The sequence below is a fragment of the Schistocerca gregaria genome, chromosome 4 (assembly GCF_023897955.1).
Source record: "Schistocerca gregaria isolate iqSchGreg1 chromosome 4, iqSchGreg1.2, whole genome shotgun sequence".
NCBI classification, from domain to species: domain Eukaryota; kingdom Metazoa; phylum Arthropoda; class Insecta; order Orthoptera; family Acrididae; genus Schistocerca; species Schistocerca gregaria.
In genome coordinates, this window is record NC_064923.1 from 598,899,211 (window position 1) to 598,925,290 (window position 26,080).

The 26,080-nt window shown below is 37.9% G+C and overlaps 1 protein-coding gene across 5 annotated transcripts in view; it reads right to left on the reverse strand.

Moving 5' to 3' along the window:
- Positions 1-26,080, reverse strand: part of LOC126267039 (uncharacterized) — a 116,861-nt gene that overhangs the window by 28,447 nt on the left and 62,334 nt on the right. For 2 of the 5 annotated variants that reach the window (XM_049971846.1, XM_049971840.1), the window contains one exon: positions 14,320-14,483. The exons of 2 other annotated variants lie outside the window; for them this stretch is intronic. In XM_049971846.1, the coding sequence (XP_049827803.1) occupies positions 14,320-14,416 (97 nt within the window). In that variant the 5' untranslated portion in view covers positions 14,417-14,483. Of the gene's footprint in view, positions 1-14,319; positions 14,484-26,080 lie in introns of those variants that run through there. One more of the 5 variants, XM_049971842.1, reaches the window with a different exon arrangement.

Here is a 26,080-nt window from a genome sequence, read left to right on the forward strand (position 1 = left end):
TGGAGTATAATAAAACAACAATTGTGGCCTGTCAACATAATTTAAGCCATGGAAATATGCATGGCAGATAGTGGCTAACAGTTAGGTAATGTATGGAACACTATCATTTCCATGAAATATTAATAAGTGAACACAAAAATTGAAATACCAGTTTTTTTTATTAATTATGCAAGAAGGCCAATGAAACTTAAACAATTTGAAAGGTACTTTGCTATAGATGTGCCCAAGGAAAAACTCATGTCTGCACTTAGCCATTAAGAGTGGTAAAAGAACATAAATACTTTCATATTCATAACTCTGATGATATCTTCTCTACCAGGCATTAAAATCTTCTGCACATGAACACTGAAAATTTGCCCGCATACCGATCAGCTGCTATGGTTGAAATGACACACGAAAGTAACAATGTTTCATGAAATTGCATTTTGAAGATGTTCATGTTTACATGATTCATTTGCAGCAACACACACATACCGGGCAGCTACAATGCAACAACTGCTAGCTCAACGATGTTATCAGCAGTTGAAATCAAAATATCATAGTAATGAAGTCTGCAAATAATGTTGTATATTGGCATCGTTCTTTCACTTACTTTTCAGGTAAGAGTAACTTTGTGGTCGTTTGCTGCTTCTACCAGAAAATTTGAAGTTGTTGTTGTGGTCTTCAGTCCTGAAACTGATTTGATGCAGCTCTCCATGCTACTCTATCCTGTGCAAGCTTCTTCATCTCCCAGTACCTACTGCAACCTACATCCTTCTGAATCTGCTTAGTGTATTAATCTCTTGGTCTCCCTCTACGATTTTTACCCTCCACGCTGCCCTCCAATACTAAATCGGTGATCCCTCAATGTCTCAGAACATGTCCTACCAACCGATCCCTTCTTCTAGTCAAGTTCTGCCACAAGCTCCTCTTCTCCCCAATTCTATTCAATACCTCCTCATTAGTTACGTGATCCACCCATCTAATCTTCAGCATTCTTCTGTAGCACCACATTTCGAAAGCTTCTAGTCTCTTCTTGTCTAAGCTATTTATCGTCCACGTTTCTCTTCCATACATGGCTACATTCCATACAAATACTTTGAGAAATGATTTCCTGACACTTAAATCAATAATCGATGTTAACAAATTTCTCTTCTTAAGAAACGCTTTCCTTGCCATTGCCAGTCTACATTTTATATCCTCTCTACTTTGACCATCATCAGTTATTTTGCTCCCCAAATAGCAAAACTCCTTTACTACTTTAAGTGTGTCATTTCCCAATCCAATTATCTCAGCATCACCTGACTTAATTCGACTACATTCCATTATCCTCGTTTTGCTTTTGTTGATGTTCATCTTATATGCTCCTTTCAAGACACTGTCCATTCCGTTCAACTGCTCTTCCAAGTCCTTTGGTGTCTCTGACAGAATTACAATGTCATCGGCAAACCTCAAAGTTTTATTTCTTCTCCATGGATTTTAATAACTACCGAATTTTCCTTTTGTTTCCTTCACTGTTTGCTCAATATACAGATTGAATAACATCGGGGAGAGACTACAGCCCTGTCTCACTCCCTTCCCAACCACTGCTTCCCTTTCATGTCCCTCGACTCATTATAACTGCCATCTGGTTTCTGTACAAATTGTAAATAGCCTTTCGCTCCCTGTATTTTACCCCTGCCACTTTCAGAATTTGAAAGAGAGTATTCCAATCAACATTGTCCAAAGCTGTCTCTAAGTCTACAAATGCTAGAAACATAGGTTTGCCTTTCCTTAATCTTTCTTCTAAGATAAGTCGTAAGATCAGTATTGCCTCACGTGTTCCAACATTTCTGCGGAATCCAAACTGATCGTCCTCAAGGTCGGCTTCTATCAGTTTTTCCATTCGTCTGTAAAGAATTCGTGTTAGTATTTTGCAGCTGTCACTTATTAAACTGATAGTTCAGTAATTTTCACATCTGTCAACACCTGCTTTCTTTGGGATTGGGATTATTTATTATATTCTTCTTGAGGTCTGAGGATATTTCGCCTGTTTCACACATCTTGCTCACCAGGTGGTAGAGTTTTGTCAGGAGTGGCTCTCCCAAGGCCGTCAGTAGTTGCAATGGAATGTTGTCTAGTCTGGGGGCCTTGTTTCGACTCAGGTCTTTCAGTGCTCTGTCAAACTCTCCTCGCAGTATCGTATCTCGCATTTCATCTTCATCTACATCCTCTTCCATTTCCATAATATTGTCCTCAAGTACATCGCCCTTGTATAGGCCCTCTATATACTCCTTCCACCTTTCTGCTTTCCCTTCTTTGCTTAGAACTGGGTTCCCATCAAAGCTCTTGATATTCATGCAGGTGGTTCGCCCTTCTCCAAAGGTCTCTTTAATTTTCCTGTAGGTAGTATCTATTTTATCCGTAGTGAGATAAGGCTCTACATCCTTACATTTGTCCTCTAGCCATCCCTGCTTAGCCATTTTGCACTTCCTGTCGATCTCATTTTTGAGACGTTTGTATTCCTTTTTGCCTGCTTCATTTTCTGCATTTTTATATTTTCTCCTTTCATCAATTAAATTCAATATTTCTTCTGTTTGAAGTTAAGTTCTTAATTTTTAATTTTTTCATTTTGAATAGCTACCACTACTGATTTCCTTTATTATACTTAAACTATATTTGTTTTAAGCTATGCTTAGTTTAAGTGAAACAATAATGACGTGGAATGACTCTGCTTACACACTATTAAATAAATTTGTGACTAAATCTTCTGACTAAATACCGGTCATCCACAGATGAGTTCCGATAATCACAAAAGCCTGTGACAGTGATTGCAGATGATGCACTTACGGAGAGGGAGGGGATGGTATTTAGTAACATGTTAGAGGCTTCCAGATGGTCAATGGATAGTGTAAAAATTAGCAGGTGATTCTAAATAAGAGTAAATATAATGAACTGCAGTTAAGAAGATGAAAAATCCAATATCATTTAAGTACACCATCATCATCAGTGTTTAGTCACTAGAATGAGCCCCAACCTTCAAATTCCTAGGAGTGTCTGCCCGGAGGGATTTAAGGTGGAGCGATGGAAACATTTTGCTGTCAGGGAACTCATAAATCAGTCATATTTATTTTAAAAAATTGTGACAGTTTTAATTCACCCTCAAAAGAGAGCATGCGCAAAAGCCGATCAACTACTGAGTATTTAGTGTCCTGCTCTGATCCTTATGAAGTTAGATCAGCGGAAGAGTTACACAGTCAGTTCAGTAAGTTCTTGGGATGAATTTATTCACCAGAAACTACTTCCCATGATTTGCTCAAGACTAGGAAAACAGAGTACAGGGATGGCTTTAGCAAGTGGCAACAATCAGGGTAGCTGAGTTCCACAATTCCACTGCTCACCAGGTAATGTGGTCAGTCTGCCACCACTATATTTAAGCTTGTGCAGAATAAATTGTGGAATGGGGAAAGCTTTCGTCAGTCTTTGATGGATCATCTGAAGATGACTGACAGTGTCCAGTTGAAAAATTGTGTATTTAGTTAAAGACAATTGGCAGCAGGCCCAAAACTTCTTTGAAAATTCTGTTCACCATAAAAAATTTAAATTCAATTTCACCACAAAAATATTAATTCATGTCAAATGTCCATCTGATTGCATTTATGCAGAAAATGTTTGAAAGTTTTTCTATGCTGCTAGTCAGAGAAATGGAAGATTAACTTCATTTTGAATGATTAAGGAGAGAAGCAGATTTCTGGAAAGAACTTAAACCCAAAAAGTGTCAAAAGATATACTGAATTTGAAGATGGCTTTTAAGCAGTGTTGTTTACAAGAAAGATAGATGAGATGTACTAAAGTTTCTTCAGTTACCTTCATGAATTAATGGAGTGACTGTGGAAAGAAAGTACTTATTTGGCTCAGCTCCTTGAAGGAAGCTTGTGAGGGACTACAACAGTTGCTTCAGGCTCACAGTTATGAGAGGCAAGGAGGACCACATAAATAAAGAAGCGATGAGATAAAGAAAATGTATGGATGGTCAATTTCACCACATAATTAAAGAAAGAAGAGGTGATGCATGGATATATGAGCAATTGTTTTAGATGGGACCTGTTGAGAGTATAAAGATGATAAAAAGTGAAATGCTACATAGAAACCAAATAGGAGTGAAAGAAACAATGTCCAAGTTAAAAGTGGATATTGAATGATTGACAATAAGACCATTGCTCAACTGAGGAAGAATTTTATGATTAACTGTTAGAATATTACGGAAAAATCCTATGTTTCCTTGTGTCAGTTTCATCGTTTCAGGTACGGATACTGTCAGTAGTAAACCAATCCACAAGCAAATATCATTAAGAATGAGAGTTGTGGAAGATGCTTATAATGTGGTAACATTGGTTGTACCTGGACTGATCTGAAGATGAGTCATATATTAGGAGCCAAATGGCTAGTGGACAATAAGGTGGAATAAGATTTCAGTGACAGATGCATTGGAATTAAGAACGGTGTGGGAAAGAGTGTATTTAATTTTAAACAGTAGCCAATGGTGTGGAAAGAATACATCTGATTTATAAATATACAAGTTGAGAAATGTTGTGATGGCAGCATAGCAGAAATCAGAGAACAAACTGAGATCATTTTTAAGTGATGATAAACATGTCAGCATAGTACAAAACACAAATTCGCAAATAGTGACAAAATTAATGTTACCTTCTCATTTACATATGAGGACCAGTTACAAAAACACACACACACACACACACACACACACACACATACACACACACACACACACACACACACACACACTTGAAACTCATGCCTACAATTACATTCTTCATGCTATCCTGTTTATCTGTCAAAAAAACTGAGTCTGTATTTCTCATTAATGGCAGGAATGTTTGGCTCAGGAAGACAAAAGGAGGTGAGAAAATCTTTAAACAGATCTTCAGCATATTTTCCAGAAACAAGCATTATACTGTGTAAGTTTACTGTACAATAACACTAGTGTTTTATTATTGACTATCTCACATTTTTAAACTACTGTTTTATCTTACCTGTATAATCATATTGCTATGTGGTAAGTATTACTTAACAGGTACAACTTTTAAAACATTTGTAATTTCTTAGGGTTCCAGAAATGAACAGAAAAGTTAACAGAGTTGTGCAGTGATTTAAAAAAAAAATGAAAAATTTGTTAATTGGGATGTTGATGAAACAATGAGACCACACCTTGCTTTTTATGACTTATTATACTATACCATGCATGAAAAGAGTGACAGTGCAGTGAGAGTCACAATGCATGTTGGATCTAAAGCTCACACAGAGGGTGAACAAAAGATAATGGCAAAATGCACTTGATATTAGAAATAAGGAAAGCCTAAGTGTAATACCATTTATTACCAGCTCTTCGTCATTCACCAGCCATGGCTGAACAGACTGCATCAAAGTTACAATCAAGTGATTTCCAATATAATGAATTACAGAATAATATCTAAACTTTATACAGGTAATGTATATAGACTATGTTATGTTCACTGTGTCCATTCATTTTCTTTACAGTCAAAGAATTCTTGGACCGAGTATAGTGGGCATTGTTTTAGGCCTTCAGCAATTTGTTTCTTGAAGTTGTCCAGTGGAAGGGTCTGCAATTCAACAGATAGTTTTTTGAACATCCTCACAGCGATTACCAGAACACTGTCTCTTGTTTTGGACAGTTGGCAGGTTGGTAGATTTATGTCTTCTTTCCTGCGGGTATTACGTTTATGGACGTTATGCCTCTTGCTGTAGGTGTCTAAGTTTTCCTTTGTGTGGATGAGGCATAATAATACATCGTGGCTATAAACAGTCCCTACCCCCATGAACCATGGACCTTGCCATTGGTGGGTAGGCTTGCGTGCCTCAGTGATACAGATGGCCGTACTGTAGGTGCAACCACAACGGAGGGGTATCTGTTGAGAGGCCAGACAAACGTGTGGTTCCTAAAGAGGGGCAGCAGCCTTTTCAGTAGTTGCAGGGGCAACAGTCTGGATGATTGACTGATCTGGCCTTGTAACACTAACCAAAATAGCCTTGCTGTGCTGGTACTGCAAACGGCTGAAAGAAAGGGAAACTACAGCCGTACTTTTTCCCGAGGGCATGCAGCTTTACTGTATGGTTAAATGACGATGGCATCCTCTTGGATAAAAAATTCCGGAGGTAAAATAGTCCCCCATTCGGATCTCCGGGCAGGGACTACTCAAGAGGACGTCATTATCAGGAGAAAGAAAACTGGCGTTCTACGAATCAGAGCGTGGAATGTCAGATCCCTTAATCGGGCAGGTAGGTTAGAAAATTTAAAAGGGAAATGGATAGGTTGAAGTTAGATATAGTGGGAATTAGTGAAGTTCGGTGGCAGGAGGGACAAGACTTCTGGTCAGGTGAACACAGGGTTATAAATACAAATTCAAATAGGGGTAATGCAGGAGTAGGTTTAATAATGAATAAAAAAATAGGAGTGCGGATAAGCTACTACAAACAGCATAGTGGACGCATTATTGTGGCCAAAGTAAGACATGAAGCCCATGCCTACTACAGTAGTACAAGTTTATATGCCAACTAGCTCTGCAGATGATGAAGAAATTGATGAAATGTATGATGAGATGAAAGAAAATATTCAGGTAGTGAAGGGAGACGAAAATTTAATAGTCATGGGAGACTGGAATTCGAGAGTAGGAAAAGGGAGAGAAGGAAACGTAGTAGGTGAATATGGATTGGGGGAGAGAAATGAAAGAGGAAACCGTCTGATAGAATTTTGCACAGAGCATAACTTAATCATAGCTAATACTTGGTTCAAGAATCATAAGAGAAGGTTGTATACATGGAAGAATCCTGGAGATACTAAAAGGTATCAGATAGATTATATAATGGTAAGACAGAGATTTAGGAACCAGGTTTTAAATTGTAAGACATTTCCAGGGGCAGATGTGGACTCTGACCACAATCTATTGGTTATAAACTGTAGATTAAAACTGAAGAAACTGCAAAAAGGTGGGAATTTAAGGAGATGGGACCTGGATAAACTGAAAGAACCAGAGGTTGTACAGAGTTTCAGGGAGAGCATAAGGGAACAATTGACAGGAATGGGGGAAAGAAATACAGTAGAAGAAGAATAGGTAGCTCTGAGGGGTGAAGTAGTGAAGGCAGCGGAAGATCAAGTAGGTAAAAAGACAAGGGCTAGTAGAAATCCTTGGGTAACAGAACAAATATTGAATTTAATTAATGAAAGGAGAAAACATAAAAACACAGAAAATGAAGCAAGCAAAAAGGAATACAAACGTCTCAAAAATGAGATCGACAGGAAGTGCAAGTAGAAGAAGAATGGGTAGCTCTGAGGGATGAAGTAGTGGAGGCAGTGGAAGATCAAGTAGGTAAAAAGACAAGGGCTAGTAGAAATCCTTGGGTAACAGAAGAAATATTGAATTTAATTGATGAAAGGAGAAAACATAAAAACGCAGTAAATGAAGCAGGCAAAAAGGAATACAAACGACTCAAAAATGAGATTGACAGGAAGTGTAATATGGCTAAGCAGGGATGGCTAGAGGACAAATGTAAGGATGTAGAAGCTTATCTCACTAGGGGTAAGATAGATACTGCCTACAGGAAAATTAAAGAGACCTTTGGAGAAAAGAGAGCCACTTGTATGAATATCAAGAGCTCAGATGGAAACCCAGTTCTAAGCAAAGAAGGGAAAGCAGAAAGGTGGAAAGAGTATATAGAGGGTCTATAGAAGGACAATGTACTTGAGGACAATATTATGGAAATAGAAGAGGATGTAGATGAAGATGAAATGCGAGATACGATACTGCGAGAAGAGTTTGACAGAGCACTGAAAGACCTGAGTCGAAATAAGGCCCCCAGACTAGACAACATTCCATTGCAACTACTGACGGCCTTGGGAGAGCCACTCCTGACAAAACTCTACCACCTGGTGAGCAAGATGTATGAAACAGGCGAAATATCCTCAGACCTCAAGAAGGAAATAATAATTCCAATCCCAAAGAAAGCAAGTGCTGACAGATGTGAAAATTACCGAACTATCAGTTTAATAAGTCACAGCTGTAAAATACTAATGCGAATTCTTTACAGACGAATGGAAAAACTGGTAGAAGCCAACCTCGGGGAAGATCAGTTTGGATTCCGCAGAAATATTGGAACACTTGAGGCAATACTGACCCTACGACTTATCTTAGAAAATAGATTAAGGAAAGGCAAACCTATGTTTCTAGCATTTGTAGACTTAGAGAAAGCTTTCAACAAACTGGACTGGAATACTCTCTTTCAAATTCTAAAGATGGCAGGGGTAAAATACGGAGAGCGAAAGGCTATTTACAGTTTGTACAGAAACCAGATGGCAGTTATAAGAGTCGAGGGGCATGAAAGGGAAGCAGTGGTTGGGAAGGGAGTGAGACAGGGTTGTAGCCTGTCCCCAATGTTATTCAATCTGTACATTGAGCAAGCAGTAAAGAAAACAAAAGAAAAATTTGGAGTAGGTATTAAAAGCCATGGAGAAGAAATAAAAACGTTGAGGTCTGCCGATGACATTGTAATTCTGTCAGAGACAGCAATTGACTTGGAAGAGCAGTTGAACGGAATGGACAGTGTCTTGAAAGTAGGATATAAGATGAACATCAACAAAAGCAAAATGAGGATAATGGAATGTAGTCGAATTAAATCGGGTGATGCTGAGGGAATTAGATTAGGAAATGAGAGACTTAAAGTGGTAAAGGAGTTTTGCTATTTGGGGAGCAAAATAACTGATGATGGTTGAAGTAGAGAGGATATAAAATGTAGACTGGCAATGGCAAGGAAAGTGTTTCTGAAGAAGAGAAATTTGTTAACATCGAGTATAGATTTAAGTATCAGGAAGTCGTTTCTGAAAGTATTTGTATGGAGTGTAGCCATGTATGGAAGTGAAACATGGACGATAAATAGTTTGGACACAAAGAGAATAGAAGCTTTCGAAACGTGGTGCTACAGAAAAATGTTGAAGATTAGGTGGGTGGATCACGTAACTAATGAGGAGGTATTGAATAGAATTGGGGAGAAGAGGAGTTTGTAGCACAAACTGACAAGAAAAAGGGACCGGTTGGTAGGACATGTCCTGAGGCATGAAGGGATCGCAAATTTAGCATTGGAGGGCACCGTGGAGGGTAAAAATCGTAGAGGGTGACCAAGAGATGAATATACTAAGCAGATTAAGAAGGATGTAGGTTGCAGTAGGTACTGGGAGACGAAGAAGCTTGCACAGGATAGAGTGGCATGGAGAGCTGCATCAAACCAGTCTCAGGACTGAAGACAACAACAACAACATCAACAAACATAAACAGTCATTATTCCCAATGTTCTGAATAGCAGTCTGAAGCCGGTTGGAGTGGCCGTGCGGTTCTAGGCACTACAGTCTGGAGCCGAGCGACCGCTACGGTCGCAGGTTCGAATCCTGCCTCGGGCATGCATGTGTGTGATGTTCTTAGGTTAGTTAGGTTAAATTAGTTCTAAGTTCTAGGTGAGTGATGACCTAAGAAATTAAGTCGCATAGTGCTCAGAGCCATTTGAACAGTCTGCCGTGTTCCTGGCTGCTGCTCGATGTAATCATTCTTATTGCCTTCTTTTGCAGTAGAGAATTGCTTTGAAATCTAATGGTACTCAAGTATTTAGTGGCTTGGACCTTACAATGTGATCCTATTGACATATCACATTTATATATTGAAGAGTTTGATATCAATACTGAGTTCTCCTGCTGGGGCTAAATGCATCAGAGTCAATGTTTACCAGAAATTTAGACCAAGAGCTGACAAAGAAATTGGCAAGCAAAATCATGATGTATCATAAGAAACATGAGAAGAGTATCTGGGGAAAAAAAACTGAATTGGAATGGAAGTTAAGTTCCTGGGATACATAATTACCATGGAAGGAATTCACTCTCATATGTTAGGTGGTCAATTATTTTTGTGATAATGAGCTGGAAAAATTGAGGAATTTTGGGCCTCCAATGTCCATACCAATGGACAAAAAATTCCAGGGACATTATTAAAGATATTGGAAGGGACTGGAAAATCTTGAGATTCTACAACATCTAGAACTTTCATCAAATTTTCAAATGCTGCATGGTCATACAGCTATGTCTGAAATTAGAGGGAAGGTATGAACCACATCTAAAGAGTATAATGCTTAGAAGCATTGCCTTGACAAAGTAAAAAGAAGGAAAAATGGTCGATCTGTATAGGGTGGTGTAGATTTGCTTCAATTTTGGAGAATAAATAACATAGTCATCATACACCACAAGACAACATCACTGCTGTTAATGAGTAAGAGCTAGGCACGATCACTTAACAAGTTGGGTGCTGATGTCAAATAGTTAAAATTTGAAATCACATATTGGCTAGGTAAAGAAAACATTGTGTCTGATGCAGTTTTTTTCTGATGCAGTGTCATGGGTGCCAATGGACTTTGAAGAACACAATGCGAGAGAGGCACAAGGGTGTGAGGTACTTAATTTGCTGCATAAGAATGAACAGGAAACATAACGAGAAAATTAATCAATATCAGAAGGCAGCAAACACAGATGAAGGATTATGATTGGTGAAATGGAGTTGTGCACTGGAGAATAAAAGCTGCAAAAACTGTTGCTTGTTGCATTGTGGAATTCTGTACATAAGGATGGATGAGAACAGTGGAAACTTTTAAACTATGTAAATCATAGTGTGTGATGCATTATTAGATATGGTATACACAGCTAAGTAATGTGCACTTTGACGCAAAGAAGTAGCCCGACATTACATTCATAACAAAACGTAGATCCCGTGGAGAGCTCTCTGGGATGTGGAAAGAATTCAGTGGTGTACATTTTATTCATTCAATAAAACTAAATGCCTTAACATGACTAAAAACTAGTGTATTACAGTGCTAATGTTAATTATAAAACAACTGTAGCATTAATTTTAAGAGTTTCTATGAAGATATTCTTCAATGGAGTATAAGGAGTTGCTTGTTTTATATAGTTTTTTTATTCAGTGTTAACCTCCAATACAGTATCTACAAGGGTATAATATGCTCTGGCATGTTGTTGAATACATATGTACCCATTTCTCAGATGCCTTTTTGTACTAACGTCAGCCCCTTAAAGTCTTTGTAAAGACTGGTTTTTTGGTCCTAGTGTTACATTCATTCTTTTCACTCTTTCAGAAAACAACATTTCTTCATTTTTAAATCACCTACAGTAGTAACAAATGACTTGATGATATATTTTTATAATATGGTGCTCTGAATCTGCGAAGTGTTACCAGATTGTAACTTATGCCAGAAAATAAAACCATGATCATCACACATCAGTAATTACCCTGCAACAACTTGGGCAAACAGTAGCTTTAGAAACGCTAAGGTCTCTATCAAAATCCACAAGAGAAGCAACAGAAGTATTATTGTCCAAAAGATTAACTTACAGTTTGTGTAATCTCATACGCTACAGAAGACACAAAAGTAGAATTGTGCTGCACAAGAACAAGTGCAGGCCATATCATGAAAATCTCACAGCCTTTCAGGTAGCAAGGACATAAAGTCATCATACAATTTTGGAGGGCAAAAAGACACTGAAGCAACTGTTCATGAACTACATCAAGCATTCCACTAAACCAACCCCGGTGCAGGGAGCCATTATAAGGATTTTAGCGTGAGATGGGTGGTGTTGTATTAATGCTATAATGAGAAATGGATGTCTCCTGACCATCGAGAGCAACACTGCACAGACAATGGCAGAGCACTTTGCTCAAATAACTATCCCTGACAACCTTAGGAATAAAGCTTTTAAATGCACTTCCATTTCAAATTAAAGAATTGAAAGGTAAAAATAATTTCAAGTTGAAGTAAAAAATTACTTGATGGAAAAATGCTACTACAGTGTAAATGAATACCTGTCTCAGAGTGTGGATTGAAACCTGTACTTACTTAAAAAAAAATTCAAACTAATTTAATTATGTTTTCAGTTTCCTAATTATGGTACTTAGGAAAAATCTGTTAAATATCTGTAATATGTTTTGAGTATGAGACATAGTGAATGATCTGTAATTGTTTATCATGAGCATGTACGTAGACATAGTGAATGATCTGTAATTGTTTATCATGAGCATGTACGTTGTTTTTGGGCAATAAGTTCTTGTACACTACTTATGTACTATGTGTATGTAATTTGTTTGCTGTTTGTATATTTTGTCAATTTATTATGTGTATGTGTTGTTATGTGTTACGTGTAATCAAATGACAAATCCTATATCACATGTGTGATCTATTGGATGCTAAATAAATAAATAAATAAAATAGACCTTTCTGTTGTTATAGAATGTTCCCTTAGAGGAGTAGCTGGCATATTAATTCCACAAATAATTATGTTTACATCTGTCCCTTCTTAATGTGGGAGCTGGATTCAGCATTGTCTGCAGCATACAACACTACTTCTGATCATGAGAAAATCCATTACAGCCACCTCACTTAAACTGCTCATGAAATTGTCCTTGAATTTTGGAAATTAACATGGAAACTGGACAATTCCCTGACTCATGGAAGGACTGTATTTTAACTCCCCTTCTTAAACCTAGAAAGGGCTGGAAATGCATAAGTATTTATCACATTGTTGTCTTCTCATAAACTGTGTGGGAAATACCTTGGAGCAGACAATCAACCACCACCATATCTTTGTTTAGTACCCAGCTCATTAGTCACTTTCTGTATGTGTTCAGGAGATATTGTTCAGCTATTGATAATCTAAACCTTGGCACCTCCAGGAACATGTATCTAATTTTTTGGTCAATCCCCTCCTCATACTAGTTTAGATAGAGAGTCAGAGATGTCCTATCAGATAATTTTGTACAAGAAATTGATATCCCCAAAGGCTGCATTTTTAATAGTTGCAAGTGGCATTATGTCCATAGTAAGGTATCCTATCAACTGTTCTTTATTTGTAGGTAACTTGCCCACTGCAGATAACAAAAGGCTGCAGAAATGGACACTAGAAATTGGTTTTTAAATTTTTAACAAAAATGTGTGACAGTCATTTTTGGCTCTCCTGTGATGCTTTCAATCTTCCATAATTAATGCAAAGATCTGTATTTTAGAAAAAAGTGTAGTGAGTATTAAAGTTTTATGCCAAGGGTGGAGTAAGTCACGAACTTGGCTTCTTAGCTCAAATGTATCAAACAAATGATGAGCTGTAGTTGCATGAAGTTGCAATGTCATTTAAATCATATGATGAGCTCTATGAATTTCAATTTTTAGCCAATTGATGGCTCTTAAATGTATTCTAAATCAAGTATCACAGGATCAGTGGAATGGAAAAAAAGCCTGCTACACCAACTTCAGGACCAACATTGCACAGCAACAGCTAGAGTGTACACAGCTACCTGAGTATCAATCCCCACCAGAGAAGAAAAAAGTCTCAAAAAGGTGTACTGTGAGCAACTCAAGAGGAAAAAGAAGTGAAAGTGCATGGCAGTGTAAAAAGAGTGGTGTTTCCCTATATTTAGAAGACTGTTTTGAGGTCTCCCTTACTCAACAATTGTTAGCTGATACGTGAAAATCATTCTAGCTTATATTGACTTCACAGCTATCAATGGGGTATTCAAATATGATCTAATGGGGTTAAGGGGCTGAGTTTAGTTTTTATATTTGATTACATTTCAGATAAGCATCATGACTTTTTTTCAGTCTCTCTGCTCACTGTGATTTGAAATTATTCTTTGACAACAATTGTCTTCATGAGCATGTTGTAACCAATTTCTTTTATGGAAGGGCACTACTTTCTTTTAACCTATGCAATGATCTGTAAACTATTATGAAATTCAGTTGCTCGCTTCACAACTGAGTGGCATTATCCCCCAACTACAAATCTCTCAGTCTCTTTTGGAAAATGAACAGTTCATTTCTGTAATGAGTAATGACATGTTGAGTACATGTGGGTGTTTAATTGTTGCACTGATGTGTAATCTCGTTTAAATTGCTGCTACAGACAGTGAATCCCACTGACACATTAAAATTGTGTGCAATACTCTAATCTGAAATTGTATCTCCCATCCGTGTCATCATGGCCTGTCTAAAGGATCATATCTACTGCTATATTTCTGCTTACTATAACAGAGCTAGTCTGTCAAAGTTGAAGGACAGGAGATGGCAAATAATGGTATAATCATAATATAACAAGATGGGAGAACTTTCTCAATGAGAAATTTAGTACAACATACATAATAATTTTATCACTGTTAAACTTGAGTTATTCATTGTCTGCACTATTCTGTTGCACATCATGTGTTGTTAATTGTTTTGCATGTTTGCATTTACCTGGAGTGGAAGCAGTGACACAGGCACTAATAGCTTCATCCAGTATTTTTCTCACTTCCTTCTCGGCATTTGATAGTGGCACAGTATTAGCAGTCATCTCATATATTCTAGTGGGATCAGAAGGAAATTTTTTTTTTCTTTTGCAAAAACATTATTTAGTCCATCTGTAAACAAAGCACACCATGTTGGATCACTTTGTGAGCTTCAGGTTACGAAAATTACATAACAAAGTTGGGAACAGTAAAGAGGTATATATCAAGCAACAATTTACACTCACAAATTTAGTATTGGAGGGCAGTGTGGAGGGTAAAAATCGTAGAGGGAGACCAAGAGATGAATACACTAAGCAGATTCAGAAGGATGTAGGTTGCAGTAGGTACTGGGAGATGAAGAGGCTTGCACAGGATAGAGTGGCATGGAGAGCTGCATCAAACCAGTCACAGGAAAAAAAAGGCAAATAGCAGATATCCATATGAAACAGGATGTAAAACAGTCTTATATGTGTACATCATGTATCAGTGCAAAGATGGTGAAACTGAGTGAAGGACCATATATTGACCTGTGAAATACACCATGTGTACCCTAAATCTTTGTTGCGGTTTGTAGTGTGACTCAAAGGCAAACTTCAATGGATCTATCTATGCATTAAATAGTGGCCTTTTGTGCATGATGGGTAAGTTACAGGTATTTTTTTGTATATAACAAATGACATATGATCAGATGCATGCCTCAAACTAACAAATAGATATAAAGTGCTGTGTATGAGACATGTTGTGGTTAAAATATATTCAGTTTGTTGCTTACATTGGGAAATCACAAAGTTTCAGCTCGTTGAAAGAGATTATCAATGTTTCAGAGTCTGCTAAACCTCTACAGGTCAACAGGTGCTTCAGTGCAAAACATGTGACCATCCAATGTAAGAAGTCAATCAGATAACTTGATGATCCATGTGCGGCACACCAGCAGGGATAAAGGGTTTGAGTAGGTATGGCCACATTCCAGTTCAATGAAAGCAGAAAAGTGATAGCGGCAAATGTCCTTCATTGGTTGGAGCAATGGCTTGCAATGTATCAACTTTAGTGACGATGAGAAAGAAAAAGGAGAGATAATGCTGACATAGAAAGCGACAGAATGTGAGCGGCAAACTACAAGGTGTCCACAAAACATATTTACAACTTAAGATTTTAACAACTTTAAAACTGTACCAGATATTAACAAATGGTTTCCAACATCCAATTTTTTTTTTTTTTTTTTTTTGTCCAGGTGATGCAATTTTTATGGAAAAACAAATTTGAAAACCTGATAAAATGTGGACGCCACAGAACAAAGCTCAGTGCTCAGCCTCATTCATACAGATGACATTAAACACCCAAGTCCAACAAAACTTTTGAACATGTTATGGAATGCAACTACGGCCTTGGTACATGTTATTTACAGAAACAGGTAGTGTTCTCCATAAAAAGGGGGCGGGTCACCCAACTGTTACACTGGACACCGTGTACAAGGTATGGCAGCCACACGTGAGGACTCTGACCCAACCAGTGTGTGCAGCAGCCAGAAAGTTGGAAATGAGACAATCAACAGTGGACAATGGCTTGTACAAGAGCTTACAGCTATATCCCTACAAGGTGCAGCTGCTTTAGGTATTAAAGCCTACAACAAAATCTCAGCAAGAACAGCTTGCAGGGGAAATGCTAGGCGTGACTGACCCAAACAATGACTTTTTGGAAAAGATCTGTTTCTCTGATGAGGCCACATTTCATGCATCTGGCAAATGAATCATTATAATGTTCATATATGGGATTCACAGCATCCTCATATGCTACAAGTAAAATGGAAAGGCAAAGTGCATCATTGGTCTTCCTTTTTTCTCAAGTCTGCCGTCAGCAGTGGTGTTTATCTAGATATGTTACAGGAGTTTGCTCGTCCACAATTGGAGCACCTGCAACCTGATGTCATATTGCAGCAGTATGGAGCTCCACCCCACTGTCCCTAAAATGTCCATAAATTTCTAGATGAAAAGTTTCCAGATAGGTGGATTGGATGAGATGGTCACCATGATCCACTCACCTCACACCAGTAGACTTCTTCCTATGGGGTTTTGTCGCGGATCTGGTGTGCTGATCGAAGGTTAGAGAACATACCACCGTGGAGATCTTGAATTATACGTGGAGAGAAACAGTGTTCTGACTAGACATTGTCTGTACCACTAAGGGTGCACACACATTGACGTGTATGATAGAGGAAACAATAATTTATAACTTATCACATGTTGAAAACTGTTGTTGTAATATCTAGTATAGTTTTAAACATAGATGTGTATGATCGAGGAAACAATAATTTATAAGTTATCACATGTTGAAAACTATTATTATAATGTCTAGTATAGTTTTAAAACTGTTAAAGTGTTAACTGGTAAAGATTATTTATGGACTTCCTGTATTACAGCTGAGTAAGTCAATGGCATGCATATTACAGCAGGAGTGAGACAATCCCAAGAATAAGTATTTACCCCAGAGAAGAAGAAGCAAAGTGCCCACAATAAATATTCAATTAATGATATGGATAAATGTGTTATTAGGCTGCAATTTTTGTGATATTATGGAGAATACTAGGAAATTAAAACTTTCCAAAAACTTCACACCTGTAGTCTCTCAGAGCTAGCAAGAGTATTCCCAAAAAACTATTGTCTTTGGAATTTGATTTTAAGAGAAGACACAATAAATGAGCTGTCATGTGTGAACAAGAGGACCTAGATGTAACAAGGACATACAACATTAGATTTTTATAGGATAATGGAGGATCAGCATTAAAGCAACCAGTGACATGTTTGGACAAAGTTGTTGACTTATACACATTGCATAATGAGTAAATGGTAGCAAAATGACTGGGTGTGAAGAGTATTGTCAAACAAAAAGTGCCAGTCAATGTATAATTGAAGTTTTGTTTATTATAAATGGCTAACAATCAGAAAATATATATATCAAACTTATAGGAGTACCTCCTTGAAATATATTCATAAGTGTTGAGTGCTCCACATTACAAGAAGCAGGAGTAGAAATCACCTTTCTCTGGTCCTCTAAAAGTGAAGTACAGTTCTGTCTGTCAAGTAATAACATATGTTGTGAGCTATTTAAGAGGCATCAAATTTCTTGTGCGTATTCCATTAAAAAAAGTTTGCAAGAAAACAGATTTGCTCCCCTCTGACTGCTGCCATACTATCCAACCCTAAATCCCATCAAACTGATTTGGAATTATGCAAAGAATAAGATCTGAAGTCTACTATGTCAAACATCTCACTTTCAGGACAGAAAGGAGTAGGAGATGATGCCTCTACTGCTGTGGTATTAGAAGATTGGAGTGTTCGAGTGAAGTGTGTCGTTACTGCAAGTGACTGAAACAGCAGATAATGACTCAATAGACTCAACTGAGGCAGATAACAACATCACTGTAGAAGGCTGCTCTAAGGGTAATGCCAATGAAATAGCCATGGTAAGATAAACACTCTGTACAGCCAGTTCCTGTTCTAGCTACCAACAGGCACATATAGACATGTACCAAGTTACGTTCCAATTGTAAGAATACTTAAGTCCATGCTATTACTGCTTCATTGTTCTTGTTTCATGGGCTTAAACATGACAGTGTTGTTACCCTGGCTGGGTCTTCATTTGCTTTGCTGAGTAATATGCCAGATGACCGTGGACTACTTCAGCAGATTTTAACAATGTTCTCCGTACACCATGTGGGCTTTTAAGTGGAAGCGTATCGGATGATGTGATTAACATGCCAAATAAAGGGTTGAAAACTGAAAAAAAGCCAGGAGCTTCACTGGAGAATATTTTTACTTCTCCATATAAATTAATGAGTGCTTGCTTTGTATCATCTGTGTATGAATATGGGTCCATCTTGCTGGGTTTCCAAAGTGCAAGGTCACTGATGTAATTTGGTTAGTGAGGAGCATCTTTACATGCCAACAGCTTGGACTTCTGATGACACCAACCAATACTTGATTGGTTTCCAGTTCAGCAACCTCCTTACAAATGGGATGAATCCAACAGCACTACATTCTTTTCCAAAAATGTAGTAGTATCTTGCAGAAATACAATAAGTCCAGATAATGTGCTTATACTACACTGATTTTTTAAAATAATGTAGCACAAATTTTCATCAAATTAAGTAACCTCCAAAACTCACCAGATGTTAATTTTATAAAGCACTTTTTGAACTTCATAAAATGACACATGTGGCCATCATTACATCCTGCACCTGCATATTGACACCAAAAGTTTTCTCATCCACAGTTTGTTGCACACCCAACAAGATCATGGGCAATATCTCAACAATCATAGTGGTGCTTTAAACAAAAAGTATTTTGCACAGTAGAAAAATTTAAAACATGGAAGAAATCTGACGGTATCTTTAAACTGCTGTTGGACAACTGTTATACTATTTACATTTCTTAATGTATGTGTTATCTTGAACATCATAATTTTCTAGAACTCTGCAGCAGATTGTGCACTGATCTGAAACGTCCTGGTAAATTGAAACTACACTATGTGATCAAAAGTATCCGGACACCCCCAAAAACATACATTTTTCATATTAGTTGCTTTGTGCTGCCACCTACTGCAGGTACTCCATATCAGGGAGCTCAGTAGTCCTTAGATATCGTGAGAGAACAGTATGGGGTCCTCTGCGGAACTAACGGACACAGGTGTTAACTTTGTACTGCAATGACCGCACGTCACCCATCTACAGTGCTTTCTGCTGGTCTCACTTCAGCAAGTGTTAAATTATTTATTGTTGTTGTTTGATTTATCACAAGAAATGACTATAATGCACTGTATGCAGAGCATGCCTACCAAAAGTGTAAATAAATCACCAGACTGTCAAATTTTGACTGCCATGAAAGGAGTCACGAAAAACTTAAGCTAACTGAAAGTGTTGCAACAGATACTGAACTAGAGCTTGTCCTAAACATCACGAATTAGAAACATCCAATTTTTTTACTTTTATACAGAATGAGTGTATGCGAAGTTCTTTGTTGTAAGGAAGAAGCATGTATGGCCCCCCAATGAAAATTTGGATATATTATGATAGGAGTAGACTTACAAAGAAACCTGCACAAATTACATAAATAAAATTGTCTGTTAAAAATATATAGACTGAAGCAGAAATGTATACTTGTCAGATTCTCCAATTTCATGAGTTTTTCATCTCCATACCTACTGCTGCAAAATGATATTAACTTTGATCACAACTTCTTACATTTATTCATGTTGACTGATGGCCAAATGACAAACATAGCCCAAATCCATGCTGTATCATTAAGAGTCCCTTTGAATCTTAGTTTGCTTGGTATTCCCAAAGAAAATACCTAAGAGAGGTTGCAAAAATACTTGCAACACAGAGAGATCCTTACTGAAGTTTGTTCAGATAGCTTGCAGTTCAATAGAATAATAATAATAATAAGAAGAAGAAGAAGAAGAAGAAATGTGGCTATTTGTACCCAAAGAAAAAAAAACCAACAGCATGTACTGATTGTCCAGAATGATATGATCTGACAGTTAAAGCAGCCTTCGTCATAATGATGTCTAAGTGAACAGGAATATTAGTTTATGTATGGAGCAAATTTCTTAGACTTAAAAAAATTGAAGTTGCATATTCAGCATCACATCTTAAAATTCTGTGCAATATTTCATTAAAATTATAAGAAAAATGTCAGGTGAATTTAGCTGGATAATTCAATACCTCACATGGAAGTCAGTGGATGTACTCAGTTATTTTTATCATGCCATCAGATGTCTGCTGTCAGAGGCGCAAGGAGCACAATAAGAACAAAGTGTCCTGTGCACAATTGCAACAAGGGGAGCCAAGTCTTAGTGACAAACATCAGCTGTTTCATTGTTACTGTGGTTAGTGGGTTAATGATGGGAGCTCTGGCTGTAGCATTGTCATCTGTTAACATGCTTGCAAGTTACTGTAACTTCTTCTCACGCACTTACTACAAATTTTCTGTGATGTTGCAAAGTTCTCATGTGCATAAAGTGCTAAGAATTTCCTATGATGTTGCAAAGTGTTAGTTACACTAATAGAGTCAAGAATGCATTTCTGCAGCTGCAGCTGATCTGCTTGGGTGGGCCATTTGTCTCAAACTGCTGGAGAAAAGAAATTGGCCAGCCATCAGAAATGCAGTAGAATGCACACTGATGAAGTATGTAAAAAGTAAATAAATATTCAACTGATGTCATTCTGATTCTTATAGTTAGGGGGGAATGTAAAGCATATTTAGAACTAATGTTCAGGTGCTGTAATGTCTAACTATGTCAGAGAATGTTAGTGTTACATTAATTATCCTCCAGCAGAAACCGTAAAATTTCTTGTAGAGTATAATTTTAACTGTACAAAATGAAAAATTAGAGATAGGTCGGTTGTTTACATGCCCCTCCTTTCCTGATTATAATGTGCTAATATTTAAAAAGGTTCATTATCATATGTGATTTACTTTTTTGACTAATAGTTCTCAATGATGAAGCCATAAACAAAACAATGTTCAAATGGGTATCAGTCTCTTGACTTTGCAATTTTTGTGACATGAAGTACTATTTTGTTCATTTATATATTGTGGGATTTGCAAATGCGTGTCGTTCCATCACATTCAGATCAGCCATGACAAATTTGTATTTTAAATCATAATAATGCCTTTATTGAATGTTTGGAAAATGAATAAGACAGTGAGTTACACATGTATTCTAAACTCAGTATGATATATACAAAATTTCTGAAGGATCCCATACAAAAGCAGAAGCTCCATAACACATGAACTGCAGATGACCCCACGAATTACCAGATAAGTGAAAATTTCCATTGTACTTCTTGCTCCCAATCATTTTTTAGTGTGTGGCCAAACTATATCGATTTATTTGAATATACTGCACCTGGCCGCAAATTTAAGTCAGTCATTGATAACATAGTATTCTTATAAAGGAGATAAAACTCTTACCCTTTTGATTATAACAGCTTAAAAAAGTTGTATTTAAGGATGCTCTCATTGGCACCCATTGCAAAATAAAATGAATGGACAATACAGAGTTCTTAATGAATAATTGCAGATAGCTGCCACAGCTTCTCAGAATCATAGCAATCTACAGCCCTAGCATTCCAAAATGCAAAAAAAAATAACAAAATTCATTTTCCTCACTGAGTCATAGTAATATAATTGCCACTCAGATGAATGAAACAAAAGCTGGAAAAGTAAAAGCATTTTATAAGCCTGGTGCTCCCCTGACCGAAATATGGAAACTGATCCACTCACCTGAGATCAGTAATTCAATTCACAATCACTTTGTTGTATAGTTCGGAGATGCAAAGCTAACTGACGTCAGTCGTATAGGTGTAGTTTCCACATTACACATGAACTACACTGAAATAGGCTTCAGAAGTACAAGGTAGGTTCCAGAAGTTTCCAGCTTGATTACAATTTTAAAGTTGTAAGAATAAAACAACAGTGTAATCGTCCTTTATTTCAATACACTTTTTACATCCGTGAATTAATAATTCTATGCCTTTCAAAAAGTAATCTAATTCTTTATTGGCAAAATGTCCCATCACGGCAACTTTCACTTCATTATCATCATCATCATGCCCCTCACCATTATCAAATTTTCTTCCTTGAAGACCTTTCTTCAGTTGGAGAACAGATAGTAGAAGTTGGGGCTAGATCTGGACTACACAATGGGTGGTCAATCTCCTGGAAGCAACTTTCCTTTACTATAGCCTTCACAATTGCTGCTGTGCACACTGGCACACTGTCATGAAGAAGACTAATACCGTGTGACAACCTTCCTCACCTCTTTAGTTTGATAGAGTTGTGTCATTTTTACAAAAGTGAATCACGGTATTGTGTGTTCACAATGATATCCCTTTCCTTGAAATCAACTAAGAGAATTCCTCTATAATCCAGAAAGATTGTTACCATGACCTTCTTTACGGACTGAGTGACCTTAACCTTTCTTGGTGGAGCTTCATCTGCTGTATGCCATTCAAAAGATTCTCTTTGGACAGACAATCATAATAAGGAACCATAGTTCCATCCACTGTAATGATGGATTCCATTACTTATTTCTGGTTGCCAAGGCACAGCTATAAAAACTTGGTGCAACAAGTCACACGCTGCTCTTTCTGCACTGCAGAGGGAAGTCTGGGCATCCATCTTTGACTGACATTTTTTATGTTCAAATGATCATGCATGATCTGGTAAATGATTGTTTTAGATAACCTTAACCCTGCTGCAATTTCCTTGAGTTTCATCCACCTGTCACTCAGAACTTCACTATCAACAGCAGCATGGTTTTATGTCCCCACCTCAACCGGTCGCCCAACACATGGATTATCAGCATCACAACCAGCCAAGGGATATGTAGGCCAGCCACCTAAATAACACTGCAGTTAAGACACTGAAATAATGTTGATGCATAGCTTTCTACCAGAGAGTGTTCTTCCATCAGTGGTGGACTAGACTGCTACATGCTGCAGTGCTACATGGCATTTGTGCAGCCAGCTGTATGTGAGGAACACGCTCTTGTCAGAATACACCTGGCCAGAGCAAGTATAAATGCTCTCCAATACCAGAATTTCGTCAGTGCCATGCATTTGATTGGTGCACTCTGTGCATCAGTCACTGGTTGAATGCAGAGCCAAACAGCTACAGCTTCATCAAACAGCACCATCAACTAGGTGAAACCACTGCTGTACAGGCTGTCAGGTAGTCCTGATGGTTCTGGGCTTCAAACTGAATCCACCACATCGAGGCCACCCATCAGGGGGCCTCACACAGACACACTAACCATGCAATATAGGACGAGCCATGCAGATACGCACATAAAAGTGTCCATGTGAATGCAGTGTCATTAAAGAAGCAGGAGTGCAGTTAAGCCGTTAGTCAGATGTGTCCTGTACCTCACACCATTCCATTTAAAAGAACATGGCAGGTATGTGGCACAGTCACGCAATCTATTATGTGCTTTCTGTTAGACTCTTCTGTCAATTTCCTACAGTACACAATGGGATTGTGGTGTACTTTTTTCTGAGATTCTTGTCAGTAGTCTACAGTGCCCGACATGATCATGGTGAATTCCCATTGCTGGATCAAGGATATTTTTATGGAGTTTATACATATGTATGAGTACAAAAAGCAGCAATATTTGTGAAAACTAAATAAGAATTTAAAAACGAAAGCTTATGAAAAAATTACAGCATTTTGCAAACTAGTGTTCCTTGAAACAAACTGTGACTTTGTTGCAAAAAAGGCTCATTTAGAAAGGAACTGAAGGAAGCTTCTGGCGGTATCTGTAGCGGCACGTTTCTCAATTAACTCAGTACTGTAACTTATTTTTATTCACTGTGTGTCACAAGCTGCCAACATTTGCTGAGACTGATTTGTCTGACAGTAATATGTGTAAAGTCAAGTTGATACCAGCACCACACCATGCTTCGACACCTCTTCCTCTTTTGTCTCCTTAATGTTTGCAGGGTCTCACACTCATGTTTCAGATCAAGACACTAGTTTTCCTTAACACATTTTATGACCATTTGGTAATTATATGACGACAGAGTAGTAACAGTGGCCTGGGGTTTGCTCGTTTTAAAACAGTGATGTTAACATAATTTACAGCAATTTCTTAAGTTACAGACATTAATATAATAACTGATATTTTTAATTGTCCACCATTGTGATCTCCAGCCATAGTGTATCATAAAGTACTTTGCATGTCTCAAGAATGTGGAAATTCTTGCAACAAAATTTTTAATCTATGCTAAAAATCTGAGAGTAGCTTCAGTCTTTTGCAGAAATGCTCTTCCTCATAACTAATCCGTTCCAGCTGTTTTTGTCCCTGACATTTTCAAAAAATATATCAGCTCTAAATAGATTCAATAATTGAGGAATTATCCCTCATCTCTTTAAATAAGGAAGTATGCCTGGGATGCTAATTATAATCTTTAACCAAGTACCAGGTTTTGTTTGATTTATGTTCATGTTCACATTCATAGCTGCAACATCTATTACTGCAGTGCCAATAATACACACATCAAAAAAGTTCTCCACCACCTTGGATCCGAGAGTTCCAGAACCTGTACAGAAAATTGGAATAAAGATCAACATAAACATCATTTCCACCCTTTTTATTGCTCATGAAAACCACACATTGCATATTGTACCACCATACAGTGAGACATTCAGAGGTGGTGGACCAGATTGCTGTACACACTGGTACCTCTAATACACAGTAGCCTGCCCTCTTTCATTGATGCATGCCTGTATTTGTCTTGGCGTACTATCCACAAGTTCATCAAGGCACTGTTGGTCCAGATTGCCCACTCCTCAATGGCGATTCAGCACAGATCTGTCTGAGTGGTTGGTGGGTCACAATCATCCATAAACAGCTCTTTTCAATCTATCCCAGGCATGTTCGATAGGGTTCATGTCTGGAGAACATGTTGGCCGCTCTATTCGAGTGATGTTGTCATCCTGAAGGAAGTCATTCACAAGATGTGCATGATGAGGGCGTGAATTGCCATGCATGAAGATGAATGCCTCGGCAATATGCTACCGATATGTTTCAACCATCGCTCAGAGGATGGCATTCATGAATCATACAGCCGTTACGGCCCCTTCCATGACCACCAGCAGTGTACATTGCTCCACATAATGCCACCGCAAAACAGCAGGGAACCTCCACCTTGCTGCACTCGCTGGACAGTATGTTGTTGTTGTTGTTGTCTTCAGTCCTGAGACTGGTTTGATGCAGCTCTCCATGCTACTCTATCCTGTGCAAGCTGCTTCATCTCCCAGTACCTACTGCAACCTACATCCTTCTGAATCTGCTTAGTGTACTCATCTCTCGGTCTCCCTCTACGATTTTTACCCTCCACGCTGCCCTCCAATGCTAAATTTGTGATCCCTTGATGCCTCAAAACATGTCCTACTAACCGATCCCTTCTTCTAGTCAAGTTGTGCCACAAACTTCTCTTCTCCCCAATCCTATTCAATACCTCCTCATTAGTTACGTGCTCTATCCACCTTATCTTCAGTATTCTTCTGTAGCACCACATTTCGAAAGCTTCTATTCTCTTCTTGTCCAAACTAGTTATCGTCCATGTTTCACTTCCATACATGGCTACACTCCAAACAAATACTTTCAGAAACGACTTCCTGATACATAAATCTATATTCGATGTTAACAAATTTCTCTTCTTCAGAAACGCTTTCCTTGCCATTGCCAGTCTACATTTTATATCCTCTCTACTTCGACCATCATCAGTTATTTTACTTCCTAAATAGCAAAACTCCTTTACTACTTTAAGTGTCTCATTTCCTAATCTAATTCCCTCAGCATCACCCGATTTAATTTGACTACATTCCATTATCCTCGTTTTGCTTTTGTTAATGTTCATCTTATATCCTCCTTTCAAGACACTGTCCATTCCGTTCAACTGCACTTCCAAGTCCTTTGCCATCTCTGACAGAATTACAATGTCATCGGCGAACCTCAAAGTTTTTACTTTGTCTCCATGAATTTTAATACCTACTCCAAATTTTTCTTTTGTTTCCTTTACTGCTTGCTCAATACACAGATTGAATAACATCGGGGAGAGGCTACAACCCTGTCTCACTCCTTTCCCAACCACTGCTTCCCTTTCATGCCCCTCGACTCTTATGACTGCCATCTGGTTTCTGTACAAATTATAAATAGCCTTTCGC